Here is a 27,241-nt window from a genome sequence, read left to right on the forward strand (position 1 = left end):
GAGTTTCTGTCCTTGGCTCACCGACCTTTCTCTGTCTAACTGCCTACCACAGTTCCCAATAAACTGAAAGCTAAATTGCATATGACTACTGCTTATTTGACTTAATATCAATTTTTGAAGAATTAGGGATCTCAAGAAGTTGTGTAAGAATTTTGAGTAGATGAGTAAGAATTTAGATCTGATGAAGATTATTTTGGGAAAAAAAGGAGGGAATTCTCATTGATTTAGTTCTTAGTTGGCTTCAGTTTGAATGTTAGTATTCCTGTGTTTAGTCAGCGATCTGCTATGTATGTAACTTAAAATGAAAAGAAGATGAAAAACTGTTGAAAACTGCGCTGGACAGAAACTCACTGAGGCCTGCGCACACCCGTGTGATTTTTATTGATCTAGGTGTGCTCACTCAAGCGGTTCAATTTCCATAGGAAAAGAATATACAGAGTTCATTTTAAAAATTAATAGAGATTAGCCCTCGCTGGTTTGGCTCAGTGGATAGAGCATTGGCCTGTGGACTGGATGGTCCCGGGTTCGATTCCAGTCAAGGGCACATGCTCGGGTTGCGGGCTCAATCCCCAGTAGGGTACGTGCAGGAGGCAGCTGATCGATGATTCTCTCTCATCATGATGTTTCTATCTCTATCTCCCTCTCCCTTCCTCTCCGAAATCAATCAAAATATATTTTAAAATATAAATAAGTAAAAATTAATAGAGCTTAACGTTGTTACAGGAACTGCTTCATGCAGTAAACTGACTAATGTCACAGTGAACCCTTGGTGGGAGCAGCTGCTGGGATACGCAGCGCCTCCTAAATGAACCCATCCTTCTTTTTGTTGTTAATCCTCACCTGAGGATATTTTTCCATTGATTTTTTAGAGAGAGTGAAAGGCAGAGGGAGCGACAGAGAGAGAAGTACCGATGTGAGAGAGACACATCGATTGGTTGCCCCCTGCATGCACCCTGACCCAGGCTGCGGATGGAAGTATATGCCCTTCACTGGAATCGAACCTAAGCCCCTTCAGTCTGTGGGCCGACACTCTAACTACTGAGCCAAACCGGCTAAGGCGAATCTGTCCTTTGTAACCTTCACGTCCATTCTGGAGCGGCCTTAAATCTTCCATTCAGGCCTGTTTGATAATCAGAAGTTCCCAAGTCTTTTCTCCACTCCTCATGGGGAGTACGGTACTTGGGCTTCTGAAATGGCTGGCACTGAAATCTGCACACTGACTCTCTCTGGATGAAGGTGTTCGCTAGGCAGATTGGGTGAGCAGGTACCTTGCTGTGCTCTGGTTTGGGGACCGGGCTAAGCATCTACAGCTAGTTCTTTGGTGACGGTCAGGAGCTGGGTTTTGTGGAAGGTCAGAATAGGAAGTAGGGGCCAGGAAATCTATCATAAAACACTCTGATTCCTGTCTTTTGAGTAAATCCTATTGCAAAGGCCATCCTAATGCCATTTACAGAGTCTTGTGTAAGAGAGATGTCTGGACAGTGGCTTCTTGGAGCCGTGGGTATGTCTTTTGGTTCAGGTTGACTTAAGTTGCCGTAGTTGACGTAATAGGAAATGTATGCTGTCTTTGAGCAGCCCCCAGGGAGTCCCACAGCGAAGTCAGGTGGAGGGACCTGATGTGACCTTCTTCTTTACATGGAGAAGAGTGTCCATTTAAGATGTTTTCCTCTTTTCTATAGGACCTGGGAAGAGCCAACAGGAAGAAGCCCAAGGTAAGACTGTCAGGCCTGCACAGTCCCCTGGCATTCCCACTATCTAGTCTCCTCGGAGACGAGCAGGAATGGTAGGTGACGGGTTATGGCTCACAGTTGTCTGTTCTGACTCATGCCGTGTTCTTCTCCTTCTTTACTGTGCTGCAGCCTCCAGCACCTGAAGATCTTGCAGTCATTTGTTTCACAAGTGGAACCACTGGTAAGTTTTGCAATGGACTTGCTTCTGAGTGGTACCTGCCAGTGTGTACTCCTGCCCCCTTGTGAGGACGAGTTACTTCGGTGGACCGAAGGCAGAAGAGACAGAAGTAGTTCAGACACTGTCTTCTTGTCACTCTGTGAGACACTCTCAGAATCTGAGTGTCATATATTTCCTCAGCCATTTATTGAAGGTGACACTTCATCCATCGTCCTGAGACAAACTGTATCGGTGATTTACAGAAATACAAACAAACTCCTGGTTTTTCTTCTCTTATTGCCACACACCCTCCAGAATTTGCCCATAGCAGTAAAGGTTGTTTACGATACCAAGTTTCGTTTGAAAGGATTGCAGATCGCTCAGGAATTGATGTGACTCAGCATTTGGCTTTCCTGGATGTACCTGACTCTCAGGCCCCTGAGGCCCTAGCTATGGAGTGTTCTCTGTGTCTGTCGTTCGTTTCTGGATGGAGTTTCTGTCCTCTGACTTTGTTTGCTCACGTGTGTTCCTCAGGCAACCCCAAAGGAGCAATGATCACTCATCGGAACATAGTGAGCGACGCCTCGGGGTTTGTGAAAGTGACAGAGGTAAACCTTTGGGATGTTGCCATCTTTCTTCGTGTTCATTGGTTGGCATTAGGCCTCGAGAATGAGAGTGGTAAAGGCAGGGGAGAAATGACTGTCTTGTGCTTTTATCTCCTGTCCCAGTGGGGGAAAATAACTTCCTTAAGTTGGCAATGAAACATTAGATGCTGCTGAAGGTTTTGAGTTATTATTACTTTTATGGTCGGTTTGACTTCCATTTTATCAGAAGGACTAAAGCCTCAAACTTCAGTTGCTATCCAAGTGTCTTAGTCTGCGTGGGCTGCCATAACAAAATAGCCCAGACTCAGCAGCTGAAACAGCAGCATTCTGGACACTAGAAGTCCATGATCAAGGTGCAGTGAATTCGGGTTCTGATGAGGGCTCTCTTCCTGGCTTGTAGACAGCCGCCTTCTCCCTCTGCCTCACATGGCCTTTCCTCTTGTGCACAAGGAGCATGAGAGAGTTCTCTGGTGTCTCCTCTTCTTACAAGGACATCGTTCCTTTTGGATCAGGGCCCCACTCTTATGACCTCATTCAGCCTTAATTACCTCCCAATGGCCCTATCTCCAAATATGGCCACATTGGGTTAGGCCTTCGGCATATGAGTTTGGAGGGAGCTGGGGGGGAGAAGCCACCATGCAGTCCATAATACCAAGGGTATATTTCAAACGTGCCCTTTAGAAGTTGCTATTGAACAGCGCGACGCCTCTGTCTCAGACCCTCGGCACGGTTTGTGCAATGTGCACGCTCGGTCTCTGTGGGTTCTGTCTGTGCAGGAGCCTGCACTCTTGGGTTGGGAGAATGGGCATCTCTGCTGGTGCAGAAGGTCGATCTCACTGCCACTTACACTCACACCCTCTTAGTCCGAAACCCCTCTCTTGGTATATACTTTCTAAACAGGAGCCAACCCTCACTACCTTACCAAAGCTCACTTCTCACTTTCTAATGGGCCTTCAAAGAAAGCTTCAAGTGCATCAGTGGCTCATGAGAGAAATGGTTATAGAACTTTGTTTAAAGTTCTGTATTATTGGGGCATTCGCAGTGTCGTAAAAACTTCTGATCATACTAATGCAGACGACGTTGTTGCACTAAATCGGAAAATTGAAAACTGTAAATACCATTGAGTCTGATTTCTGATCGTGCTAGATCTAGCGCTTGCCCACAGAGAAGTACTAGTTTGGATGCAGGTCATCCTTGCGTGAAATTACTCTCAGGTTGGGCATGTCCAGGCTACATCACGTGCTCTGGGACTCCTGTGCTCGCTCAGGACTGGCTAACGACACGAGCACTCCATGCAAACCCTCGCTGTGCCGGCCACGGGGAGCCGGGCCTGGAAGCCAGATGTCCGGACTCAGTCCAGATACAAACCTATCACCACCCGCGCGTCAGGGGAAAGCAAATCCCTGGCGCCAGCCCAGAGCTTGCATTAAACAAACCGGGTTGTATTTCACGGGTGAGGGGGGCTTTATGGTAAAGCTGTTGATCAAACTAAAATACTCCAGATGCACTTGTGCTGTAGATAAAAGGAGCTTGGAAATCCAGTTTCTCCTACCTTCTCTCCCGCTTCCCCAGTACAGCATAACATGCTGTCTTACGTTGGACTGGATCTCATATTTCCACAACATAGCACGCTGCCTATGTTGTGCTGGATCTTACCCTGAGGTGGAATTGAGCTTGCTGGGTTCTAGGGTACTGTAATTTTGAAATAATTAATGATTAGAGCACACGATCCCCTCGCATCCCAATTTGGGCAAAACATTTCTTATAAAGTCCTGAGTGCATTCACTTTGTCATTAGAAATGACCCCCACCCTATCTGAGTAACTGAAGTATTGCTTTTCACTTCACTCCTTAGTGAGAAATACGTGCAGAGCGTAAGCAAAAGCCTTTTCTCCCGAGTGTCGAGGGGTCGTGTGCTCTAAGTGACGTGGGAAATTGCTGGAATCTTAATGCCTCTCTGCCTGCTGGTGTCTTTGCTTACAGAACATTGTCAATCCCACCCCAGATGATACTCTCATCTCTTTCTTGCCTCTTGCCCATATGTTTGAAAGAGTTGTCGAGGTAAGGCACTGAGTTTTGTTTTCCTTGCTTGCTGGTTTGTTTGTGTTCTAAGTTGTTGTGTTTTACAGAAGGTACTTGGCCTGAATGCCAGTGACACACACATTTCGTTTTTACCACTTGCACACATGTATGAGCAGCTCATGCAGGTAAGTCTGACCTCACACCGCCATCCGTACTTAGTTCTTGCCGAGCCCCGTTTTAGAAATGGTGCTAATTATTTAAAGGAGTACAATTTTTTTTTTCTGAGTCTGAATACTTGAACTTGAATCATTCATTTTAAAATTAGAAGCTCAGACTTTTGAAGGATATGAATGTGGACATGATTCCAGAAAGATTGACTATAAAAGTCGAATTTTTATGAATACCATTCTGTAAAGGCTTCTGCTCTGTGAGAAGTCTCGGTTTTCTTATTGTGCTTGTTCATAAATGCACAAGTTGGCTTAAGACTAATTTTTTGTCACCAAAATTCTAAGTGACCTTGGAAAAGCAGGATGATCTTGACCTTTGCCAGGGCTCCCAGGACACAACTGTGTGACTAGTTTAAAAACTGGCCAAGAGCCACCTTTTTTCCTTCTTGGATAGTTCTGGATTGTATTCTCTCTTTTTTTTAATGTGTTTTTTTTTAAAATCTCTATTGTTGAAAGTATTACATGTGTCCCCTTTTCCCCCCATTGACCTCTCCCCGCCTGCCCCCTCTGGGTTGTCTTATAGGAGAAATGAGCAGCATTCCTTTATTTAGCAAGTATTTATTGAGCAGCACCCGTGCGCCTCACCCTGTGCGAGGTGTTGGTGGCAGAGCTGCTTACCAATGGCTCCGCCCTTGGATTGCCTGTGCCCTGTGGGATTTCCTCACCCCGAGGACCAGGGATCTTAGCTCCCATCTTCCGGTCTTCCTCCGCCTCCTGCACACCTCAGGAGAGCTTGCGAGCTTGGCACGAGAGGGCAAATGAGTTGATAATGGACCATGTGTAGCTGGACGTAGTGTTAGACATGTGCCTGGGAGGCGGGACACACCGACACAGCCTCTGAGCTTTCATTTTTAAGCAGTGAACCCTGGTGCCTTTCTAGTGGTTTCTGCTTTCAGGCTTGAACCATTTGACCTTCCGTTGCATCATCATTTTTAAAATTTTATTTATTTTTTTATTAATCTTCAGCTGAGAATATGTTTATTGATTTTTTTTTTTGAGAGAGATAGGAAGGGGGGGGGAGAGAGAGAGAAACATCAATTGGTTGCCTCCTGTAGATGCTCTGACGACGGGATAAAGCTCTAACCAGCTGGGCCACCTGGCCTGGGCTGTTGCCTCATCTTTTTCTTGTTAAAATTTGAAAGAGGCAGACTGCTTGCCAAGTGCACATGGCTCCCAGTACAGTTTGCATCCAATAGGAAATATTCATGCAATAGGTTGCAGCTGAATGAGAAGCCACGCTGGTGTGACTTGTCCTCGTGTCTCAACTGCAACATATTCAGTGGCTTTTTAGAGATTTTTAGTTATCCTATATAATAAAAGGCTAATATGCAAATCGAACAGCAGAACGACCGGTCACTATGACACACACTGACCACCAGGGGGCAGACGCTCAATGTAGGAGCTGCCCCCGGTGGTCAGTACGCTCCCACAAGGGGAGCACTGCTCAGCTAAAAGCTGGGCTTATGGCTGGTGAGCGCAGCGGAGGTGGGTGGTGGGCCTAAGCCGGCAGTCGGACAACCCCTGAGGGGTCCTGGACTGTGAGAGGGTGCAGGCCGAGCTGAGGGACCCTCCCTGTTCGCCCCCTCCTCCCCCGTGCACGAATGTCATGCACCAGGCCTCTAGTAGTCAAAGGAAAGAAAATGAGACTGATAAGATTGGACTGTAGGTACTAGTAAGCAGCTAAGTTTTTGTTTTGAGAATAAATTAGACCTAAAGTGCCTGGAAGACTAAAAACACTTGATTCTTTAATACCATGTCATTCAGTTAACATAGCAGAACCTCTGTGATCCTCACCAAACCAGCATCCCCTGGTTTCTGTTAGGTCCCCATCTTCAGGATGATCCAGAGAAATGCCCCATTTCCAGGTTGTACAGTCACCAAAGGCTGCAAGAACTGATTTTAAAAAGCTGCCTTAAGTGTAGATTTCTGGAAACTGCCCTGAAATGCTACAACCGTGTGTGTGTGTGTGTGTGTGTGTGTGTGTGTGTGTGTGTACGCACAACCCCCCCCACTGGAGTGCTGCAGTGTTGGTCACGTGTGCTTTCCCCCCTCCAGTGTGTGATGCTGTGCCACGGGGCAAAAATAGGATTTTTCCAGGGAGATATCAGGCTGCTCATGGATGACCTCAAAGTGCTTCAACCCACCATCTTCCCCGTGGTCCCGAGGCTGCTGAACCGGATGTTCGACAGAGTGAGTTCAAGCACAGAGCACAGGCCGAGGGCTGACCCCGAGTCTCGGGCTTGAGTCAGGCCTGGCCAGGCACCTCTGTGTGGCCTTGGACAGTCCAGTTAGCCTCACAGAACTAGAGTTCACTCATCTGTTCATTCAGCTCACAGTTGTTTTTAAGGAGGAGACACGCTTATAAACATGAGGGCACAACGAGGTATAGGTGGGAGGTCATTTTATTTCTATAATTAACTCTTTGAGCCTCTGTCTTCTCATCTGTACAATGGACTGTTGCCTCCTCTGCCTGCTGTCTGCCTCATAAAGTTGCTTTTTGCATCACATGAATACAATGACTGTGAAGTGGTTTTATAAATCGGAACGCTCCAGGCACATGTAAAATATTGCTTAGCCACCTTGAGAGAAGTGACTAAGCCAAACCAGGGATGGAGAAAGCCAGCCCCCCGTGGGGCCCTTACAGCGTGGCGCACACGGCCAGGGCAGGGTCAGCAAGTGGCGGGCAGTCTCCACGGTGACTTTGGCCTGGGCAGTGTGATGCTCCTTATTTTGAGGCATGGCTTCTGCCGTCTGTGAGAACCTACTCATTTTTTAACAGTTCTTCTAGAAAAATCTTTTTAAAACAGCTCTACACAATTTACCCACTCAAAGTGTACAGTGCGTTCACAGAGTTCTACGACCATCCCACAGCCCATTTAGAACATTTTTATCACCTCAAAAAAAACCCTTTACCTACCCTTGAGCTGTCATCCTCCACCCTGCTACCCGCCTTCACCCCTCAGCAAAAATAATCTGCTGTTTGAATCTATAGATTTGCCTGTTCTGGACTTTGATATGACTGGAATCATGCGATGTGTGTTCTTTTGTAACTGGCATCTCTCACTTAACATGTTTTCAAGGTTCTTTTAGGTTGTAGGATGTATCTGTACTTCATTCCTTTTAACAGCCAGATAATATTCCTCCGTCTGGATATAACACATTTCATTTGTCCATCCATCCATTGATGGGCATTTGAGTGGTTCCCACTTTTTGGCTATTATGAATAGTGCTGCCACGGACAGATGCCTGTGGACAGGTGTTTCCATTTCTCTTGGGTAGATACCGCGGAGCGGAATTGCTGGGTCATATAGCTCTATGTTGACCTGTTTGAGGAACAGTTTTCTAAAGCTGCACCGTGTTACATTTCCACCACAGGGCCTGGGGGCCCCGATGCCTTCACACCTTCACCAGCACTTGTTGTTATGTGACTTCCCGATTCTAGGAATTGTGAAACCTTCTCCTTTCCTGACTCCTTAGATTTTTGGGCAGGCAAACACCACACTGAAGCGGTGGCTCCTGGACTTCGCCTCCAAGAGGAAAGAAGCAGAGCTGCGCAGTTGCATCATTAGAAACAACAGCCTGTGGGATAAGCTGATCTTCCGCAAAATACAGGTAGCAGATGGTCTCACTGTTATTGCTCATGGGGACTAACTTGGGCTTCAGATTTTCTGGGGGGCTCTTTTTAAAAGAGAGGTGTGACGTTAAGAGAGAATGACACCTTGTTATTAATTCTGGCACGTGTCTAAAAATTAAGGACAAAGCCATTACAAAAACCTCGGGATCCAAGATAAATCAGTAAGATTGTAGCTGTCGAGCATGGAAAAGGAACAGGATATTGTAGCCTTTCCTAGTCTCTTTGGTCTTACTTTTCTGGAAGAAGAATGTCACTCTTGAGGTAACTTTTTAGGCATGAGTGGCAAAGAAGAATATTATGTCTAAAAAATACCAGAAGTGTGGCAGTTGCCACAAATCCATCCCACTCTTGTTCTAATCCCTTAAGATACCAGCACGTGGGGTGCCGCCGTACTTCCATCCCAGTTCAGAGCAAATGGTGCAGTGTCGGGTGGGAAAACACTCCCGGTGCTCCTCTCCGGCCGCCTGCGGTTCTCAGCATCGGCGAGCTCCGTGCGGCCTGCAGGGAGCTGGGGGCCAGGGAACGGGGTGCCCCCCGACTCCCACCATCTAACCCTCTTTCTCTCCTGTCTGTCTTTGAAGTCGAACCTGGGAGGGAAGGTCCGACTGATGATCACGGGGGCCGCGCCCGTGTCCGCCACGGTGCTGACGTTCCTGCGAGCCGCGCTCGGCTGTCAGGTGAGCGGCTCCACGCAGCCCGTGGTCTCAGTCTTAGTCCTGCCCGGGGGTCTTCTTTCCACAGTCATTCACGTTCTCCCGTGGGTGTCTTCTTTTTTTAAAACGTATTTTTATTGATTTCCGAGAGGAAGGGAGAGGGAGAGAGAGAGAAACGTCAACGATGAGAGAGAATCATTGATCGGCTGCCCCCTGCACGCCCCCCGCCCCCGGGGATTGAGCCCACAACCCAGGCATGTGCCCTGACCGGGAATTGAACCGTGACCTCCTGGTTCCTAGGTCGACGCTCAACCACCGAGCTACGCCAACCAGGCTGTCTTATTTTTACTTAGACTGTCCCCTTATTCCCAGGTTGCTTAGAGAAAGAAGTAGGTATGTTTGACCCCAGGCAGGGGACATGCGCTGGTGTCCACACTGTGTGGTGCTGTCTGAGGGTCAGGGAAGAGGGTGTGGGTGGGTGGTAAGGGGTAGCCACCTGTACACCAGGCAGAGAACCTGTCTTCAGGGGGCAGGAGACAGCAGAGACACAGAGGACATGGCGGTGGGGGGTGGGGGGGGGGCCGAGCTGGCTAAGCCGTGCCTTCCTGGGTGGCCCGTGTGCAGGGGACTGTCCTCCGTGTCAGGGTCCTCCCTCGCCTTCTGCAGGTCACAAAGTAGAAAATGAACGTGGATGGGGCTGGCTTTGGCGTGAGGGGGGAGACATTTGGGTGCCATTAGAAAGCATGTTGTGGTATCGAATGAATTTACCAAACAGGAAATGCAAAGAGGTTTCACCCCCGTGGGCCATTACTCAGGGGTTAGGGGAACTTAATTTCTGTGCACTTCCGGCCACGGCTCCCCTTCTAATCATGTTTCCTCTCCTGTGACCCAGTTCTACGAAGGCTACGGACAGACCGAGTGCACGGCCGGTTGCTCCCTGACCATCCCTGGAGACTGGACCGCAGGTACGATGACGCGGGACAGGCCTTGTTGACACCCTGCTGTTCGGAGTGGGATCGAGTTCACCGTTCACTGGTGCTGCGTCTCAGATGCGAGGCCCCGGGGACACAGCCCTGTGAATCAGGGCGCCAGAGCTGGGTGGCAGCTGCAAGAGGCGCTGCCTCCAAACCGGGTTCAGACCAGCAGAGCTCGCAGGAACTGACTGGGGGCTAGTGATCTGCCGGTAACTTCAGTTACCTGTACCGTGTGTGCTGTGCTGGATGCTGAGACTGCAGAGAGAGACGCACGTCCTTGTTCCCAAAGGGACAACCTGGAGACACACAGAAATAGTGGGCTCAGCCCCTGCCGTGGATGCGGCTCTGTGTTGGGGCCTGAGATGTACATTGTGTGTGTTTCATCCCAACAACGTCCCTGTGGGATACGTCCTGCTCGCTCTGAGAGGCCACGACTGGTCGCATGTAAATGATGGGTCAGAATGCGTTGCGGGCCGGGTTCCCACCCCGCCTGGCCACGCCCTCCCGTGTGCCCACCCGGTGCGCAGAGCCGGGCTCTGGTCTGTGTGGGCGTTACCACGGGAGCACCGTGTCCGGCGGGGGTCGAGCATCCACGTGACCCAGGAGCATGATCTGCTCGGTGGGCACTAAGTCTGTGACCCTGCTCCACGGTGCTCAGTGTTTAACTCCTGGTTCCTCACCAGCTGAAGACTTTGGAACAGGGACCTCTGTAAGCTGAGATGATTAACACGCGGGGAGAATTATTTGCAGTGCTTTTGCAACCTTACTAATTTCTGTCACTTCTGCGTGGGGAAAAGAACCCAACCCCACCAGCCTTTGGCAAGGCAGTTCCATTACCTGTAAAGAGAAGCATCGTCCTGTCTTCACAAACTTCATCCTAAAACCTGGTCCTCCACACTCAGGACATGAGGGCCGTGTTGTCCAGAACTGGAGGGGAGGGGTGGGTGAGAGAAGAATACGGCCTGCCCAGCTGCCTGTGTTCTCTCCACACAGAGAACCAAGACGTTAACAAGTTGTCGGGGAGAGGTGGCAGGTGGGCCGGGGCCGTCGGACCAGAGGGGCCAGGGGAACGTGTGTGGGAAGCTCACTCCTGGAAACCCTGAAGAGCAACATCCAAATTGTTCGCACTTTGAAAAAGAGTTTAGGGCATCAAACCTGGGACAGGTCCCTGGAGACATGAACCTTTCAAACGGCCTCTCTTTTAGGAGTAAACTCCCTAAACTAATTTGTCCGGGGAGACTGGCTGTAACGCAGCGAGCGAGTGCGTGCCAGCTGTTCTTCTTGTGAGCAGGCCTCCTGGTCATAAAGTGATTGGGCCGGAGGGTAGTCCAGCCCCAGGACTAACCATTCTTTCACTGCACACGCAGGCCACGTCGGTGCCCCCATGCCGTGCAATCTGATAAAGCTCGTCGATGTGGAAGAGATGAACTACCTGGCTGCCAAGGGCGAGGGCGAGGTGAGCGAGGGCCCTCGTCCTTCACTGTCCTTGCCGTTGCCTGTAAAGCCGGCTGACCAGTGCGGCGCCCCGCCCCGCTCCGTGTCACCAGGGCCTCTGTGCCACTGAGCGTGATTTCCCTGGTGATCCTGGGGTCAGACGAGCCTCTTCCTGAAAGTCCGTTTATGTTTAGCTCCCAGGGGTGGGTGGGAGGGGCCACCAATGCCTCCTTCGGCCAGACATGCTAGGGATGCGGGCCCAGGAGCTCGCAAAGGCTCCGGTGGCCTGAGCCCTGGCACAGCTCCTGTCTCATTGCCCTGCACACCTGCCTGTGAGTGCGCTGCCGCTAGGCTGGGGGAGGGGGGGTTGATTACTTTAGAGCAGGAGTCCTCAAACTTTTTAAACAGGGGGCCAGTTCACTGTCCCTCAGACCGCTGGAGGGCCGGACTATAGTTTTAAAAAAAACTATGAACAAATTCCTATGCACACTGCACGTATCTTATTTTGAAGTAAAAAAACAAAACGGGAACAAATAACAATATTTGTATTTGCATGTGGCCCGAGGGCCGTAGTTTGAGGACCCCTGCTTTAGAGGGATCTCGTTCCCTCGGGGTCTCCAGCAGCTTTGAGCGGAGCCCAGAGCAGCATCAGCCCTGCAACTGGACAGCAGCTGAGGCTCCTGAGACAGGGAAGTGGGGCCCTGGAGGCACTGCCCAGCACCCTCGGGTCCTGGAATCCAGGGCTTCTTGCTAAAGGTCGGGACACGCATGTGCACGCACACACACGCACTTACACACACACACACTCACACATACACTCACTCACACTCACCCCGGTTCTCTCTGGAGAAGCCCCTGTGAATGCCGCCAACAGGTCACCTTCCCCAGGGATTGAGTGTGGCTGACACGCAGGCGGGCAGGTCTGAGGTGTACGGCACCAGGGCCTGGCCTGCCTGTGCTGAAATGATGGCCGCAGCAAGTTAGTCCACAGCCTCACCTCACAGAGGCACCGAACCCTAAAAGGAATGTCTCCTCCTGTGGTGAGGACTCCTGGGACCTCCTCTCGGAACAGCTTCCGGATACACCTCCGCAGGCCGTCCTCCGCACCTGCTCCCCTTATTCTGGGGTGTGTCCCTCCTGACCTCCTCCATCTCCCACCCACCCCGTCCTCCCCCTCAGGTGTGTGTGAAAGGGCCAAACGTATTTCAAGGCTACCTGAAGGACCCGGCGAAAACAGCGGAAGCGCTGGACAAAGACGGCTGGCTGCACACAGGGGACATCGGGAAATGGTTACCGGTGAGTGGTCGGTCCCCTCCCGTTCCCTGCCCTGGAGGGAAGAGCATGCCCCGTTGCTGTGCACCTGCCATGCGCAGCGGCCCCTGGCGCTCCCTTTCCCTTTGTCCTGGGGGCCGGGGGCCAGGCCTGTCCCTTAGCAAGCGTGCAGGATTCTCACGGGAACTGGGCGGGAGGTTTCACGTTGGTGGCTGCCATCAGTTCTGATTGCTGCTTCCTGTTTGAAATGCAGAGAGCCTGTGGCTTTTTACTGGCAGCGCTGTGCCTGCCGCTGAGGCTGCAGGTGAACAGGTGTCCGTGGTGGGCTGCCAGGGACGAGGGCAGGATCTGAACACCTGGGGTTCTTGGGTTCATCCTCTTGAAAATAGGACAGGCATTTCCCAGCTCAGACCGCCTCCTCTCTACTTGGTCTCAGGGCCATTTACTGCAGAGGAATCCCAGACGCCGCTGAGGAGCGGGAGGCCTGGCAGATGCGGCCCCCAGAGATTTGGCCAGTTTTGCAGCTGCAGTAACAGCCACTGCTTTTCAAAGTCGTTAACAGTGTTTAACTGCAAACACTGAAACGGCTAATGTAATTTTTATGGTGTGTTGTTTGATTCTTACAGATCCAAGGTGCTTAACACGATGACATTTGTATTGATTTGAAAAATGCCTCCCTGAGTAATTCAGATTTCAGATACCCACGCTCTTTAGGAATAAATTAAGTCCCTCTTCCCAGGTTCAAGAGGGATTAAGCATCGGTTCTCAACCTGGCGCTGGCTCTGGCTCTAGCGAGCACAGCTCCAAACCTCTGCACCCTGGAGGCTCCTGTTGAAAGCGGAGGAGGATGGGGGTGGAGTGAGAGCCTGGAAGTTCCCCCGCAGTGGCCCCGGGTGGGGAGGGGTGAAAGTCGGTGGGCACTGCTGGCATTCGGCTGGTCTGGCCAGAGACTCCAGGGTGCCACAGGGTTAGGTGGGCAGGTGACCAACGCTCCCCGAAGGGCCGGGAGCCCTGGGGCAGGGATAAACCCCTGTCGTGTAGGAAGCATTGCTGAGCCTCACTGAGGCTGCACGGAGCTGGCCCCTCTGACAGCAGCCCCTTGAGCGCTGCCAGAGCTGGCGAGGGGCGAAGCGGGGTGAGCATGGGCTCCGCCGGGTCACGCCTCTCTCCCTGCTTGGCTCAGTGGCCTTGGGCAAGTTCTTAGTCTCTCTGAGCCTCAGTTTCCCTCTCTGTAAAACGGGATGGTAACTGACCCTGCCGGGCGTGGTTAGGATGGAACAAGGGCGCCACAAAGTGCCCTGTGCAGTGCGTGACCCCGGGGGCGGCCAGCCTGGCCACTCACAGCCCTCCTCTCTGCTGGACAGAACGGGGCCTTGAAGATCATCGACAGGAAGAAGCACATATTTAAGCTGGCACAAGGAGAATACATCGCCCCCGAAAAGATCGAGAACATCTACCTGCGGAGCGAGCCTGTGGCTCAGGTGTTTGTCCACGGAGAGAGCCTGCAGGTAGGCGCCTTCCGAGCTGTGCGCTCTGACGCGCGGGCGTGGCGAGGCCTGTCTCCAGGTCCCAGTGCGATGGTGGGACAGCTCTCTGGCCTGACCCGCTGGAATGTTACGGATGCATTGGTGGTCTTTGCTCTCGGGGTTCTTACTCAGAAAAGTTTCTTCTCTTTACTTTCCACATTGCTATCTTACCCAGAGTACCAAGGGAGGCCGGATAAAAGCTACTAGGGAGTGGGTAAAATTACGCTCCCAGTTTAATTCGGAGGGAAATACTGACATGGATTATTCTAAAGTTTAGCGTTTTCCAACTTATTAAACCCAACTTACTTACGATCTGCCTCCCACATCATCTGTGAACAAACGGTGGCTGTGAGCCAACATACACTTACAGTTGAAAACCAAGGTCAGTATTGTAGCGAAACGTCTAAATGTTGGACAGATGGTGACAAGGGAGAGAAGGGGACCTAGTTTCCTGAAGGTTAATCCTGTTATAAACTTGAGCTTTAGAAGAATGTTTTCTCATAAAAGAAGACGCCTGTTTTTCTTTGACCTAGAATCTTACCATGCCTGTTACTTGTTATTTATTTATTTACCTGCTCTCTGCCACCTTTTTGCCTACTTGACCGTTTTATTTTTGAAAGGTACACCCAAAAGTAAATAAAAAGCAGGGTCTTGTTAGATCTTGATCGCCAGTGGTTCTCAGAGGACATGGTTGTGAAATTCCTGATGCCGTGGACTTAGAGCCCGGAGCTCTGCCCTGGCCAGGGCCGGGCTGGCGGGAGGGTCTGCAGAGGACCTGCAGCCTGTGCCAGTTTCCTGGGCGTCTGCGATGCTAGAACTTGCGGGTCAGGCCAGGTAGTAACCCCCCTGTCTGTGTTAAAGGCCTTTCTTGTCGCAATCGTGGTTCCCGACGTGGAGACGCTGGGCCGCTGGGCGGGGAAGCGAGGCCTGGCGGGGTCCTTCGAGGAGCTGTGCCGCAGCAAGGTAAGGGTGCAGGCCTCCAGCCTCCAGCCGAGTGTGCAAGTGCGTGCAGGGCTTCCCCCCACCCACCCACCCCCCACCCCTCCCAGGCTGCAGGCTTGTCCCCAGGCTGCGTCTCATTCTCTTGTCTCTTTAGGAGGTCAAGAAAGCCATCCTAGAGGACTTGGTGAGGCTGGGGAAGGAGTCTGGCCTGAAGCCATTCGAGCAGGTGAGACTCCCTGGAAAGTGCCTCCGTTCTTGTAGGTCATAGGGGGGGTGAGATGACCTCAGGACGTGCATGAGGAGGGCAGTGGGGTGGTTGGCAGGGAGGGGTTTCTCTAATGGCGGGGGGGCGGGGGGGGGCGAGATTCTCTTCCTGGAGGTCAGGGAGCAGTCCTGACCTCTGTCCTCAGAATGCCGCCCGCCCTTCCCTTGGTGAGAGGTTGGTTGGGACCAGCATCAGGGCCTCGATCCCCTGGGGCCGAGGTGCTTGGGACTGGGGTTCCACCTGCCCCTCCTCCTTGCTGATTTGCAGGTCAAGGGCCTCGCTCTCCACCCTGAACTGTTCTCTATCGAAAACGGCCTCCTGACCCCGACGATGAAGGCGAAAAGGCCAGAACTTCGGAATTACTTCAGGTCACAGATAGACGAACTGTATTCCACCATCAAGGTTTAAGGGAGGAGGAGCTCGGAGAAACCACATACCTCCGCCGTCTCCTCCTCCCGGTGGCCTTCACGTGGGCGATTTGACTACAGAGCATAGGGAAGGGCGCCGTGTGTGACTTGTGCGTCGGGTTCTTGTCATAGGAATATTAGAGGAAGCGGGACTCTGCCTTGCAGTCGCCGGGCGTGGCAGACCATGTCCCCATGTGGTGATACACCATTTCCAAAACGAGCCTTAACAATTGTCAAGGGAAACTTTACGTGTGCTAGGTTACTCGCGATTCCTTGGGTCCGAAGGCGGATGTGGAACTTGTCCCCCTGTTTTCCCAACCAAGGGACTCGGACTTGCTCTTTCTGAATGTCTGCTGCTTGCTGCAAACCCTGCAGCTGCCCGCTGCTCGGGAGTCTGTGCACTGGAAGGAACCTGTCCCTCACGAACAGCGTCCGGCTGGAGACCGTCACACGCGGACCAGAGATTGTTTTATCCCTGTCACCTCCCCTGCCCCCCGCCCCCACGCTCACGCCCCTCGGATGAAGGCTTCTGGAACACCTGCTCTTCCTCCCGACTCTTGTTCCTGTTGGCGCAGAAGGTTCCCACGAAGCCCAGGACAGACGGACTCCGGACAGTGTTGACACCGAGTCTCAGGCGCGGGCCGCTCCCGGCGCCCACGGAGCAGCGTGCTCTCGGGGCTCCTCTCCGGCCCGCCCGCCCTCTGTCCCCGGGGTTGTGAGAAAACCTGCCTTACACTCGACAGTGAGGACAAGCATTTCAAGAAGGAAAGACTCACCTGGCAAGACCACGCTCAACTGTGACGCCTCAGCAACTGTCCACTTCATCTCCGCTGAACATCCCTCTGTTTGTGGTGGCCCACGGGTTTTTAATGTGGTTCTCGTATCAGAAGTTCACGTTGTGAGTCACTGGCTTTTCCCCAGAGTAAACTCTCAGGCAAGGCGTGTCTTCGAGGCGATGAGGGCGTGGATAGACGTGGGCACGAACGGGAATGGACGGTAATAAACTCGCTCTCCTGCCTCACGCTGCCTGGCTCCTGTGAAATGATTCGGCAAAAGCCAAATTCTGGGGTGGAAGGCCGGCACTCGCTTCCTGGGAGCCGCGCCTCCCGGGACTCCTTTCAGTTAATTTGGGAAATTAGCAGCATTTCACTCACCGCAGGCCTCTGCCACGGGCACGGGAGTCCGTTGTCATCATGCACTTGAAGCGGTCGCTTCTGGGCGCGAGCGCACGTGGCGCACAGCACGGGGGTCGCGCTCACGTCCTCGGCATGTGACGCTCCGTAGCCTAACCCGAGTGTACGTTCCTCACTGCACAGTGTCAGTAACTCGTCACATGGGGGTTTCGAATGTTTGCTTTAAGTGTTGGCTATTTCTATGTTTTATAAACCAAAACAGAATTTCCAAAAACAATGAAGGAAACCAAAATAAATATTTCTGCATTTCACGGGAGTGGAGCGTCTGTTTTCAGGTCGGGCGTGGCATTGGGGCAGCAGGCGTGGCCCTGGGCCCCTAAGGACCCTGCCTCCCCCTCCGGCCCCCCTGCTCCCCGGCCCCCTCCTCCCCGCCTCCTCTAACGCGTCCTGCACGGCTCCGGTTGCAGCCCTGCTGGGTGTGGAGAAGGAACCCACGGAGGGAATAAGCACAGTCTTGGAAATGCACTCTTTGCTGGAAAACCCCCTTTCAGGAGATGCGCTGTAGCGGGTGGTTCCGTGCTGGGCCGAATTCTGCTGTTTTAGTCCATCCTGTCTGTTCTCTCCTGGCTTAGAACTGGTCTCCGAGAGCAGCGGCCTTGCCTGTGCCCTGTCCTCTACCCTGTCCTACGCTGTCCTTGTAAAGCTTTCCCCTTCCGTTGGTGTTAATGAATCAACCCTCAATTTCTCTTTAAAACTTTTTGCTTTTTGCTTTTTTTATTGATTTCAGAGAGGAAAGGAGAGGGAGAGAGAGAGAAACACCAATGATGACAGAATCATTGATGGGCTGCCTCCTGCATGCCCCCGACTGGGGATCGAGCCCACATCCTGGGCATGTGGCCTGACCTGGAATCAAGCCAGTGACCTCTTGGTTCATAGGTCGATGCTCAACCACTGAGCCACACCACCGGGTGTCCTCAGTTTCTTAGCCTGTTGTGTGTAAGCCGGTCTCCCCTCAGCCCTAACTCATCCCTCCTCCCTCCTCCCTCCTCCCTCCCTCAGCCCTGGCGTCCCTCCCTCAGCCCTGGCGGCCACAGGGTACTCCGTCTCCAAGACTGACTTCCTTCTCCAGGTGCCGCACACAAATGGGGTCCAGCCTATGTCCTCCGGTGACTGGCTTCCTTCCCTCAGCACAGCGTCCTCAGGGTCCCTCTGTTGTAGGAGGTGCCAGCATTTCCTTTCATGAGGCTGAATAATGTCCCCCTGTGTGTACACACCACATTTTGTTGGTCCGTTCACCGTTGATGGACACTGGGTGGTTCCTACCCTCTGGCTATGGTGACTAACGCTGCTGTGAGCACGGGCGTGCCAGCGCCGTCTCAGCCCCTGCTTCCGGTTTGGGGTATCCATCCAGAAACAGAGCCGTTGGATCCGACAGTGATTCTGCTCTTACTCTTTCTGAGGAACTGCCGTGCCGTTTTCCACATCTTACATCAGCAGCGCTGGGGTTCCAGTTTCTCCACAGCCTCACGTGTCCTTGTTGGTTTCTGCGTTCTGTTATATCTATAACGGCCATCCTAATCGGTGCACACTGGTGTCTCATTGTGGTTTTGATGCATTTTCGTGGGGACAGTAAAGTTGAGTGTCCTTTCCGTGCTCATGGGCCATCTGTGTGTCTTCTTTGGAGAAAAGCCTAAGTCCTTTTCCCATTTTAAAAATTGGGTTGTTTGTTTGTTATTGAGCTATAGGAGTTCTTTAAATATTAAAAGTATTAATCCATAAATACTTCCCAATTCTCTTTTTAAAAAATACTTTTTTATTGATTTCAGAGAGGCAGAGAAACGTCAATGATGAGAGAGAATCATTGATTGGCTGCCTCTTGCACGCCCCACACTGGGGATCGAGCTCACAAACCGGGCACGTGCCCTGACCTGGAATCAAACCCTGACCTTCTGGTTCATAGATCAACTAGTGTTACTGAGCCACGCCGGCTGGGCCCTTCCGGGTTCTTAACTTTGATGGTGCACTGTTGGGGCAGTGCCTGCTCACCTACAGCACGATGGTGGTCCTCCACCCCCCAGATCAAAACTGCACCTCCAGAGCCGTGGTCTCTGTCTCAGCCCTTCTCTCCAGCCAGGACAGGAGGAACGAGGCGTCCTCTCTCCCGCCAGGCCCTTGTGTGCGGGCTCCTTTCACTAGCTGCCTCTCAGTAGCCAGGGCACAGCCTGAGCCCAGAGGCCCAGGTGGGAAGCGCTGATCCAGCCGAAGTCGCCCTGCTGTCCTGAGCTCATCCCACCCGTCCCGGCAGGCCCAGCTACGACACGCCCTCACTATCTCAACTCCAAAATACGGTCTGTTTTTAAGTAAGTATATTTGGCATTTGGCCGTTACATATTTTGGTCCCACTCTCAGTTATTAGATTCCTTGGAATACTGCGAAGAACTGAGAGGTGTAGAGAGTTGCTGCAGGCCAGGCACTATTCTTAGCATTTTACACTGATGACCCATGTCATGTTTCAACTCTCCGAGCCAAATGCGGGCTATTTCCCCATTTCACAGATGAGGACATCGGAGCACGGCAACAGTTTGATCCCTGTCGGGCTGGGCAGGACCGGAGCCAGGCTGCCTGGCTCTAGAACAACCTTGGCCTCGGGCTGCAGAAGCTCTCCTCTGCCTTTGGCCACGAACTGGCTGACAAAACGTGTCACTGGGTGGCTGCTGGGTGGCAGCTGGGTGGCTGCTGGGTGGCAGCTGGGTGGCTGCTGGGTGGCAGCTGGGTGGCTGCTGGGTGGCGGCGGTGCTGCTGAGCTTCAGGCGAGTGGCTTGGGCTCCTAAGGATTGTCTTTGTCCCGGAGGGGCTCCGACCCCTGCACAGACTTGTGGATTGGGCTCCTAAGGATTGTCTAAAATGACAGGTGGCTGCTCTCGGACCCCTGCACAGACTTGTGGTCCGGGGTATGGCTCCTCAAAAATGACAGGTGGCTGCTCTCGGAGACGCTGGGAACCCCAGATCGTTAAGGACCCTAGCTTTGGTAGGACCAGCTGCTCTGCTTCAGGAGGAAGGCAGGGGAAAGCCGGCACAGACACACGCGGCAGGCTCATGAGGTCCCTGGGAAGGTCTGGGCGTCGCCCGCTCGGGCCGCAGGGACTAGGTTTGCTGTGGGCAACACGCCACCGCACTCTGCGCAGGTGCTCGTGTCCTCCTCACAACGCCTCGATGGGCAAGGGCCGTCAGCGGGGACCTGGAAGCCTGGGCAGCCAACAAGGTGGCCCCAACAAAGCCCTGGTGCCCTTGGTGTTTGAACAAAGTTACCGGAGGAGCCGCGACAGGGCGTGAGGCCTGCCTGCCGGAGAAGGGCGGGGAAACCAGGGGTGAGCTCCCTGAAGCCAAGAGCAGAAAGTGCTCAGGAAGAGGTGGAGGGGGCAGTCCCCTCCCCTGCTGGCAGGAGGGGGGGGGGTGCAGTGGGGACAGGAATGGCTGCTGGGCTCACAATGCTAGTGTCCACAGAGCAGGGAGCCCAGACCTGGTGAAGCAGGCAGAGGCGGAACCGGAGGGAAGTGGGGAAGGGCAGGCAGCTCCTTGTTTTTTCTTTCTTTTGAAGTTTACTGTGAAGGACCTTAGATGGAAGGTTCCTGCCTAGAAAGATGGGAGGGTGAGAGGGGTGCTCTTGTTACCTGGGGGTGCAGGATTTTAAGCCGGGAGAGGGGAGATTCCACAGCCTCCCGCTATCCCCATGGAATGGTCCTGGGGCGGGGGGGGGGGGGGGGGCGGAGAGAGAAGGGAAAATATGCAGAAAAGACAGGAGGCTGCCCCTGGAAGGCAGAGGGTAAAACCCACTGTTGAGTCCAGGGATCGGCCACCAATAGGGAATCCCTTCCATCACAGTGTGTGTGTGGGGGGTGGGGGGGGGTGGGAGGGGGATGTGGAGGTGTGTAAGCACAGATGTAAGTAGGTCATGGAGGGATGTGGAGGTGTGTAAGCACAGATGTAAGTAGGTCATGGGGGGCCCCCCAAGGTGAACACGCCTGCTCACTGTTGGAGTCCCCTCAGGTGGAGGAGAGTAATGCCTGGGGCTGGGCTTGCCTGGCCGTGTTTTCATCACACGCAGCGCTTGTTTCCCCGGCAGCACAAGCAGAAGGGAGGCCTGCCGGCCGGTCCCCGGGTGCTGGGCAGAGCAGGGGGCCGAGGGCAGGGGGTCCCGCAGCACCTGGAGAGGGGAGGGCGGTGGGTCTGTTAAGGAGCAGACTTCGCACCTCCCACCCCACCCATGCCGCACACCCCCCACCCTGTCCCCAGCCCCCACAGGGAAGGAGGGGGGCACTGAGTCTCCCCACAGGGCAGACCTCCTGTCCGTCAGCAGCTGCCCAGCCCAGCTCAGCTCAGCTCAGCTGGCCCCGCCCTGTGTGCGAGAGCAGATGCCACGGCTGTTTGTATAGAACTCACGCCACTGGTGTGGGCACTGGAGAAACTGACCCATATCCTCTACCAGCTGCATATTTAGCACCGAGAGACAGCAGACTGCCCTGCCTTTCACGCCCTCCACTGCACTGTGCTTGTTGCTCGGATGGCGAGTGTTGCTGGGGAATTCTCAGCCTGGTCCTTCGAGTCCGAGGGACTCTGTTCTGGGCTGGAAACAGGTGGGGCTCCCACAAATATATGCTCCGTGGACGTTCTTAGCCACTCTCTGCCGCTGAGGTTGGGGGCGGGGGGGGGGGGGGGGACTGTTGCCGTCAGATTTCCCTAACAGGACGTGTCCTGGCTAACGATCAAGGCTGCTGCGTTTCCCGCCAAGAACTCGGGCAGGCTCCCTGCTCGGCCTGTGGCTGGTTGGGATGGAGGGTGAGTGGGGTGTGCCATGGGTGCCGGGCTGCAGGGGCGCCCACGCGCGCAGGCCCCACGGGAGGCGCACAGGAAACCGGTCGGCTCACATTCTGCATCAGACAACGTGCAGACGCAGAGGAACCCCGTTTCTGAGAGGCCTGGTTCCCACACCCCCGATACTGCTCCCTCCGCCCTGCCTCTGGGGCCAGCCTGCCCCGCCCACTGAGCTGTCCTGGGCCGGGCCTCTGGAGGTTCGGGGCTGCCCCCCCCACCAGTGGCTTCAGACCACAGCCTGCTGAACCTGTCCCTTGGCCATGAAATCTGTCCACTGCCCTCTGCCCCTTACCCCTCGGCCCTGTAGGGGCGCGGGCCGTCTCTTGCTGGACAACTGCACCGGCTCTTAACTGACCTCCTGTGTCCTGGATTGGCCCCAGTGGCTCCCTCACCTTTCCCACGTGGCCCGGAGCTCTGAGTCCGAGCGCTGAGGTGCTTCTCAAACTTGCTGTGCGTCCATCCCGGCATCTGAAAGCTCGGGCTCTGACTCAGCAATTCTGGACTCAGGCCTGAAACTCTGCATTTCTCATAAGCTCCGGGTGATGCTAACGCTGCAAGGAGCTGGGGCCGGGGGGGAGCCCTGCTGTCTCCCTAGCCTCGTCCCCAACTCTGTTCCAGCCACACTGAACTTCCAGCGCCCAGAAGGCTCCCCGCCCCGGCTCCCCGCTGGGCCTCGGTGCAGGCTGTCTCCCAGGAGCACTCTTTCCCCGGCCTGGCTGGCTCCCCCTTCACTGCAGGCACTATGTAGGCGTCACCTCCTCTAGCCTTCTCGGACTGGGCGGCTCAGTGGTGCGCGGTGGAAAGGAAGGTGGTAGCAATCCCTCTGCCTGTGGCAAGGTCAAGGGGAGAGTGAGCGAGCCTGGGAGTTTCAGGGCAGCAGCCGGAGAATGAGGGAGCTCCTTCCTCCTAGAGAAGGTCCTCGCAAGGTCGTCTGCCCCCCCGGAGGCGGGAGGCCAGTGAGGTCAGTGTCCGATGGGTCTCCCGCTGCTCGCTGCTCGGTTCTTGGTTGAGCAGGAAGGATCCCTGAAGTAAAGACAGCAGCTGCCGGGACCCTGAACAAGGCCAGCCTCACCGCTGTCTGTGTTCTCAGGCCGCAAACGGGGTGTCTGTCCTGTGAGCAAGGTCATGGCAAGGGTGAAACCTTTTTCGGAAGGTTCTCGACCACAGCTTGAGTGCAAGTCATGGAGACCTGTCTCTACTGTAGAAACTTTATTCTGGGACCCTTTCCTCCCTTCTTTTCTTAAGAAAACAGTTTAGAGGGCTGTCCTTTTATTATTTTCTCTGCTCACTTGAGCTGTAAAATTATTTCCCGTGCAGGTTGGAAGTCAGCGACTCCCCGGCTGGAGAAGTCCTGGAATTTGCTGGGAATGGAATCTGAGACATGTGACTGAGCCAGGCCGATTTAGCCATGTGATCTCAGCTTGGCAGGGGCCGTGCCAGTTGGGTCTGGAAAAAGTACATGCGTTACCGAGCAAATAAGTTGACCGGTCGCTCAGTGCCAGGAAGAAAGCATGTGACCCACGGGGGCATCTCGTGTCCCTGCCCTGGTGACAGTGGAAAAACCTTCCTGCCCTCCAGCTTTCACGGTCGCCCAAGAGGGCGTCCTTTCCGAACTGCGTTTCCTCTTTCCTTAAAGGGAACATCCCCGTGCAGGCCTCCTTCCCGGCCTCACCCTGGCCCGCCCTCCCGGGAGCTGCAGGTCTGTTTTGCTGCGTCATAATCACAGATGTTGAGCCGTTGGTCTGTTTACAGCAGATAATGACCTTCGTTTCTTCCCGAGGAAAACTGCCAAGTTTGGTGGGTTATTCCCATGTAGTAATTAGTTGGTACTGTAGGAAGTTAAAAAGTAAACTGTTCTCTTTTCCATAGTAGAAAATCATACTCCTTTTAAAGGAAACTTACAGGAATGGGTTTGATAAATTAGGGGAGAAGATAGTGCACAAGGAGGAGGAAAACGAGTTGGGCAAGGGCATTGAAGACATCTAGTCTTATTCGTCTGGAACCGACTTTGAACTAATATTTACAATGTCTGCAAACCAGTGGCTCTGGTCTCCAAATACCTTTCCAAATCTCCTGTCCCGTTCTGTATCTGCCCTCTAGTGGGCACATGCTGAACAGAAAATTCAACAGGAGAGCTCACTAGGAAAAAAGCAAAAGCGCAATAAGAAATGATAAGCCCTTCTATATACTAGTATCTAGGGGAGGCAACTAGTCAATGTGCCTCTCTCACATCGATGTGTTTCTCTCTCTCTCTCTCTCTCTCTCTCTCTCTCTCTCTTCCCTTCCTTCCACTCTCTCTAAAAATCAATGGAAAAAATATCCTCAGGTGAGGTTTAAAAAAAAAAAGAAAAGATGACCAACTCCAGGGAAATGCAAATTAAAAAAACAACAACAATAGGTACTATTTCAATGCACTAGTTAGGTAAAAATTTGAAAGTCTTGAAAAGTTCTAGGTATCAACAAGTATATGGAGCCAAGGGTACTTTTATATACTGCTAGTGAGGCTGTAAATTGTCTACTAAACAATGTGTAAAAATTGGCTTTATCATGTAAAGCTGAAAATGCCTTTAAATAACGAGGTGATCGTTTTACCACTGAGTCTCTCCCTAGAGAAACCCTTAGACATGTATCCTGCAACACGCAAGACTGTTTAGTGCTGCATGGTGGTAATAGCAAAAACAAAAACAAAAACAAAACAAAACAAAAAAACAACTGATGTATCCGGACCCAGGAGAGTGGATCCGTACAATGTCGTATATTTATTTAATGCAACCCAAAGAATGAAAATAAACAAACTACAGCCCCGTGCAGCAACGTGGCTAAATCATAGCTCTGAGTGAGAAAGAGCACCTGCAGCATACATAGCAGATGTCCATATAAAGTTTAGAAACATACAATAATTAACGCAGTATTTAGGGATATAGGCCTGATAGAAAAGCCTGGGAATGATCAAATTTACCCTGGGGAGGGATGGTAACGGTTTATTTCCTAATCCAGTGGTGAGTACATGGGCGCTTCTTTTTATGTTGACATTATGCTAGGTTCTTCTGCATGCATGACAGATGCTCATATTTCCTGTTGTGGTCACAGATGCCTAACGTCACATTTAGCACTGTGACCGCTTTTAGCTGTACGATTGGCGCAATGGCTTGAGCTCATTCACTCCCTGTCCCACAGCCCCCCGCGGCCGTGCCTCTGCGGACCGTTCCATCACCCACTGCGCCTGCGCGGCACGTCCAAGCGATCATTCCCGAATCCCTCACGAAGCTTTGCCCTCCGCTTTCTCCTAAACGTGTCATCGTTTAGCGCTTAGGTTTAAGCTTTTGGTCCACTTTGGGTGCATTTTTATTGACGGTGTGATGAGGCCCAACATCATTGTTTTGCAGGGTCCTCCCACTGATGGATGAAGAAACACCCCCAGTTCTCGCCACTGGTTAAGGGCAGCGGACTGGCAGTCAAATCCAGCCTATTGGGCAGCGCTCTGCACTAGACAACTGCGCAGGCGCCCCAGCCCAGGGTTTGGATCCGCCTCTTTGCTGAGAGCCCTTTGACTTTTCGGCTAGGGGCCCTCCCCTTTCCGGTTCCCGAGCCGTGGAGCCCTGAAAATTGGCGCAGGCGCGGGTGGGAGGGAAAGCTCGGCAAATCTTTGGCGTCGGGGCCGTCAGCAGCTGGTTGTAAAACGTGGGCTCCAGCTCCGCGTTTTGTGGTGTACCAGGCCGCGTTTTCCCTCGCGCTCTAGGACGGGGCGGGGCCCTGGGGCGCTGGTAAATAAGGAAGGGGCGGGGCTTGGTACGTGCGCGTGCGCGTGCGCGTGCGCTCTGCCCGGATTGGCTGCTCGGAGCGGCGTTGGTGTTGGCGGGAGATTCGTGGGCTCCGTGGGCTGGGAAAGCGGCGGTGGTCGGGATGGCCTCCGCGGGACGAGTGCGGACCCGACGAGGCGCGGGGTAAGTGCTGCGGCCCCTGGGAGCGCAGGCCCGAGGCCGGCTTTATCTTCTAGTCCTACCGCGCTTTGTGCCCCTGGCAGCTGTGCTGCTAGCGAGGCGCCCAGGCTCTACCATTGCGTTAGTTTCACCGTTTTACTCTGGGCCTCGGTTTTCCCGTCTGTAAAATGGGAATAATCCCCACCCCATAGGATTGCCGTGAGCCTTAAATGGGGTTACGGTTTAACACTGCCGGGCGCGCAGGAAGGAATGGTAGCTAGTGTTGGCGTTACTCTGGGTGAGCGTAAAGTAGGCTCAGAACACTTTGAAACCAGCTATCCAACAAACACTGAGCGCCTGCTCCTTGCCCGACATCTCATTCCTGCGACCTGTGCTCTGGCTGGTAGTCAGTATTCTTCTTTTCCAAGCCCTTGCTGGGTTTTTATAACACAAACCACAGATCTTAAAGCTGAACCACATCTCAGCGGGGTTGGGTTAGGGGAGATGACCAAGCTGCCGCTTTTTATATAACATTTTTATTTATATGTCATATATAACATTTTATTTATGTATTTATATATAAACATTTTTTTTCCCTTTGAGACTCATGAAATCTGTTCATCCCTCCTCCCAAAATGCACTGGTGTGCATACAGCAAAACTTTTACATACAGGGGTTTCCATCTTTTGGAAATCTCCCCTACCCCGCCCCCTTGCTCCTTGCCGAAGGTAAGAAAGAAACGACCAATTTTGGGAGCACAGTTAAGGCACGAGTTTAGGTTAAGAAGCTATGCATCTGGTTACTTGACTGTGACCACGGTAAGTCACTTAACTCACCTGCACCCCCACATCACTAAATGTCCTAAAGTGGATGCCTGTGCTGTCTTCTTTGGGTCTGAAAGTCAGATACAGCCGTGGTTCTCCGAGTGGGGTTCCTTGCCCCGCAGCGTGGGCAGCACCGGGAACTTGTTAGAGATGCAAACCTCAGACCCCAGCCCGGACTTAGGGAATCGGACCCTGTGGGGCGGGGCCCTGCAGTCGGGTCTAGCAAGCCCTCCACAGCTGTAAGCAGTTTTCCCTGCTACTTCAACTAACAGTAACATCACGACTAGTACGCACACGTGCACACACATAACCAGGGGTTTAGGCACACTGTCCGGTGCAATCTTTTGCTCTCTTGTATGTCCTTTTAACAATGCTGGTGAGGTAGGGGCTCTGCTTTCTAAACGATATTGTCATAACCTGAACTTCCCTGGGTGCACGCTGTTGATGCAAGGAACGAGAAATGGGATTTGGAAAGGAAATGCTTGGAAAGGGTTGCAAGTGATGGTGTTTTCCCAGTTATTTTAAAAATGTTTCCTAACTTTTTGTGTGTGTGTTTTTTGCTGTTCAATAGTGCGAGACATTCCAAGAACACTGTAGGAAGCACACGTTCCACGGGAGGTGTAAGAAGCACACGTTCCACGGGAG

At 52.9% G+C, this 27,241-nt stretch overlaps 2 protein-coding genes across 6 annotated transcripts in view; both read left to right on the forward strand.

Moving 5' to 3' along the window:
* The window catches only part of ACSL1 (acyl-CoA synthetase long chain family member 1), a 38,227-nt gene extending 20,936 nt beyond the window's left edge, over positions 1–17,291 (forward strand). Inside the window, exons 7-21 of one of the 5 annotated variants that reach the window (XM_023757187.1) lie at positions 1,680–1,712; positions 1,860–1,911; positions 2,422–2,495; positions 4,475–4,552; positions 4,621–4,698; positions 6,796–6,930; positions 8,218–8,352; positions 8,956–9,051; positions 9,920–9,992; positions 11,369–11,457; positions 12,615–12,731; positions 14,072–14,215; positions 15,095–15,196; positions 15,330–15,401; positions 15,708–17,291. In XM_023757187.1, coding sequence (XP_023612955.1) covers positions 1,680–1,712; positions 1,860–1,911; positions 2,422–2,495; positions 4,475–4,552; positions 4,621–4,698; positions 6,796–6,930; positions 8,218–8,352; positions 8,956–9,051; positions 9,920–9,992; positions 11,369–11,457; positions 12,615–12,731; positions 14,072–14,215; positions 15,095–15,196; positions 15,330–15,401; positions 15,708–15,848 — 1,419 coding nt within the window. In that variant the 3' untranslated portion in view covers positions 15,849–17,291. The remainder of the gene's footprint in view (positions 1–1,679; positions 1,713–1,859; positions 1,912–2,421; positions 2,496–4,474; positions 4,553–4,620; positions 4,699–6,795; positions 6,931–8,217; positions 8,353–8,955; positions 9,052–9,919; positions 9,993–11,368; positions 11,458–12,614; positions 12,732–14,071; positions 14,216–15,094; positions 15,197–15,329; positions 15,402–15,707) is intronic. The other 4 variants (XM_023757188.1, XM_014459106.2, XM_014459107.2 and 1 more) reach the window with 4 other exon arrangements.
* A 9,856-nt stretch (positions 17,292–27,147) lies between these two features.
* The window catches only part of CENPU (centromere protein U), a gene marked incomplete at its 5' end in the record, with an annotated part of 19,737 nt that continues 19,643 nt past the window's right edge, over positions 27,148–27,241 (forward strand). Inside the window, one exon of the mRNA XM_014459109.2 lies at positions 27,148–27,216. Coding sequence (XP_014314595.2) covers positions 27,148–27,216 — 69 coding nt within the window. The remainder of the gene's footprint in view (positions 27,217–27,241) is intronic.

This window comes from Myotis lucifugus, unplaced genomic scaffold (genome assembly GCF_000147115.1).
Source record: "Myotis lucifugus unplaced genomic scaffold, Myoluc2.0 scaffold_102, whole genome shotgun sequence".
NCBI classification, from domain to species: Eukaryota; Metazoa; Chordata; class Mammalia; order Chiroptera; family Vespertilionidae; genus Myotis; species Myotis lucifugus.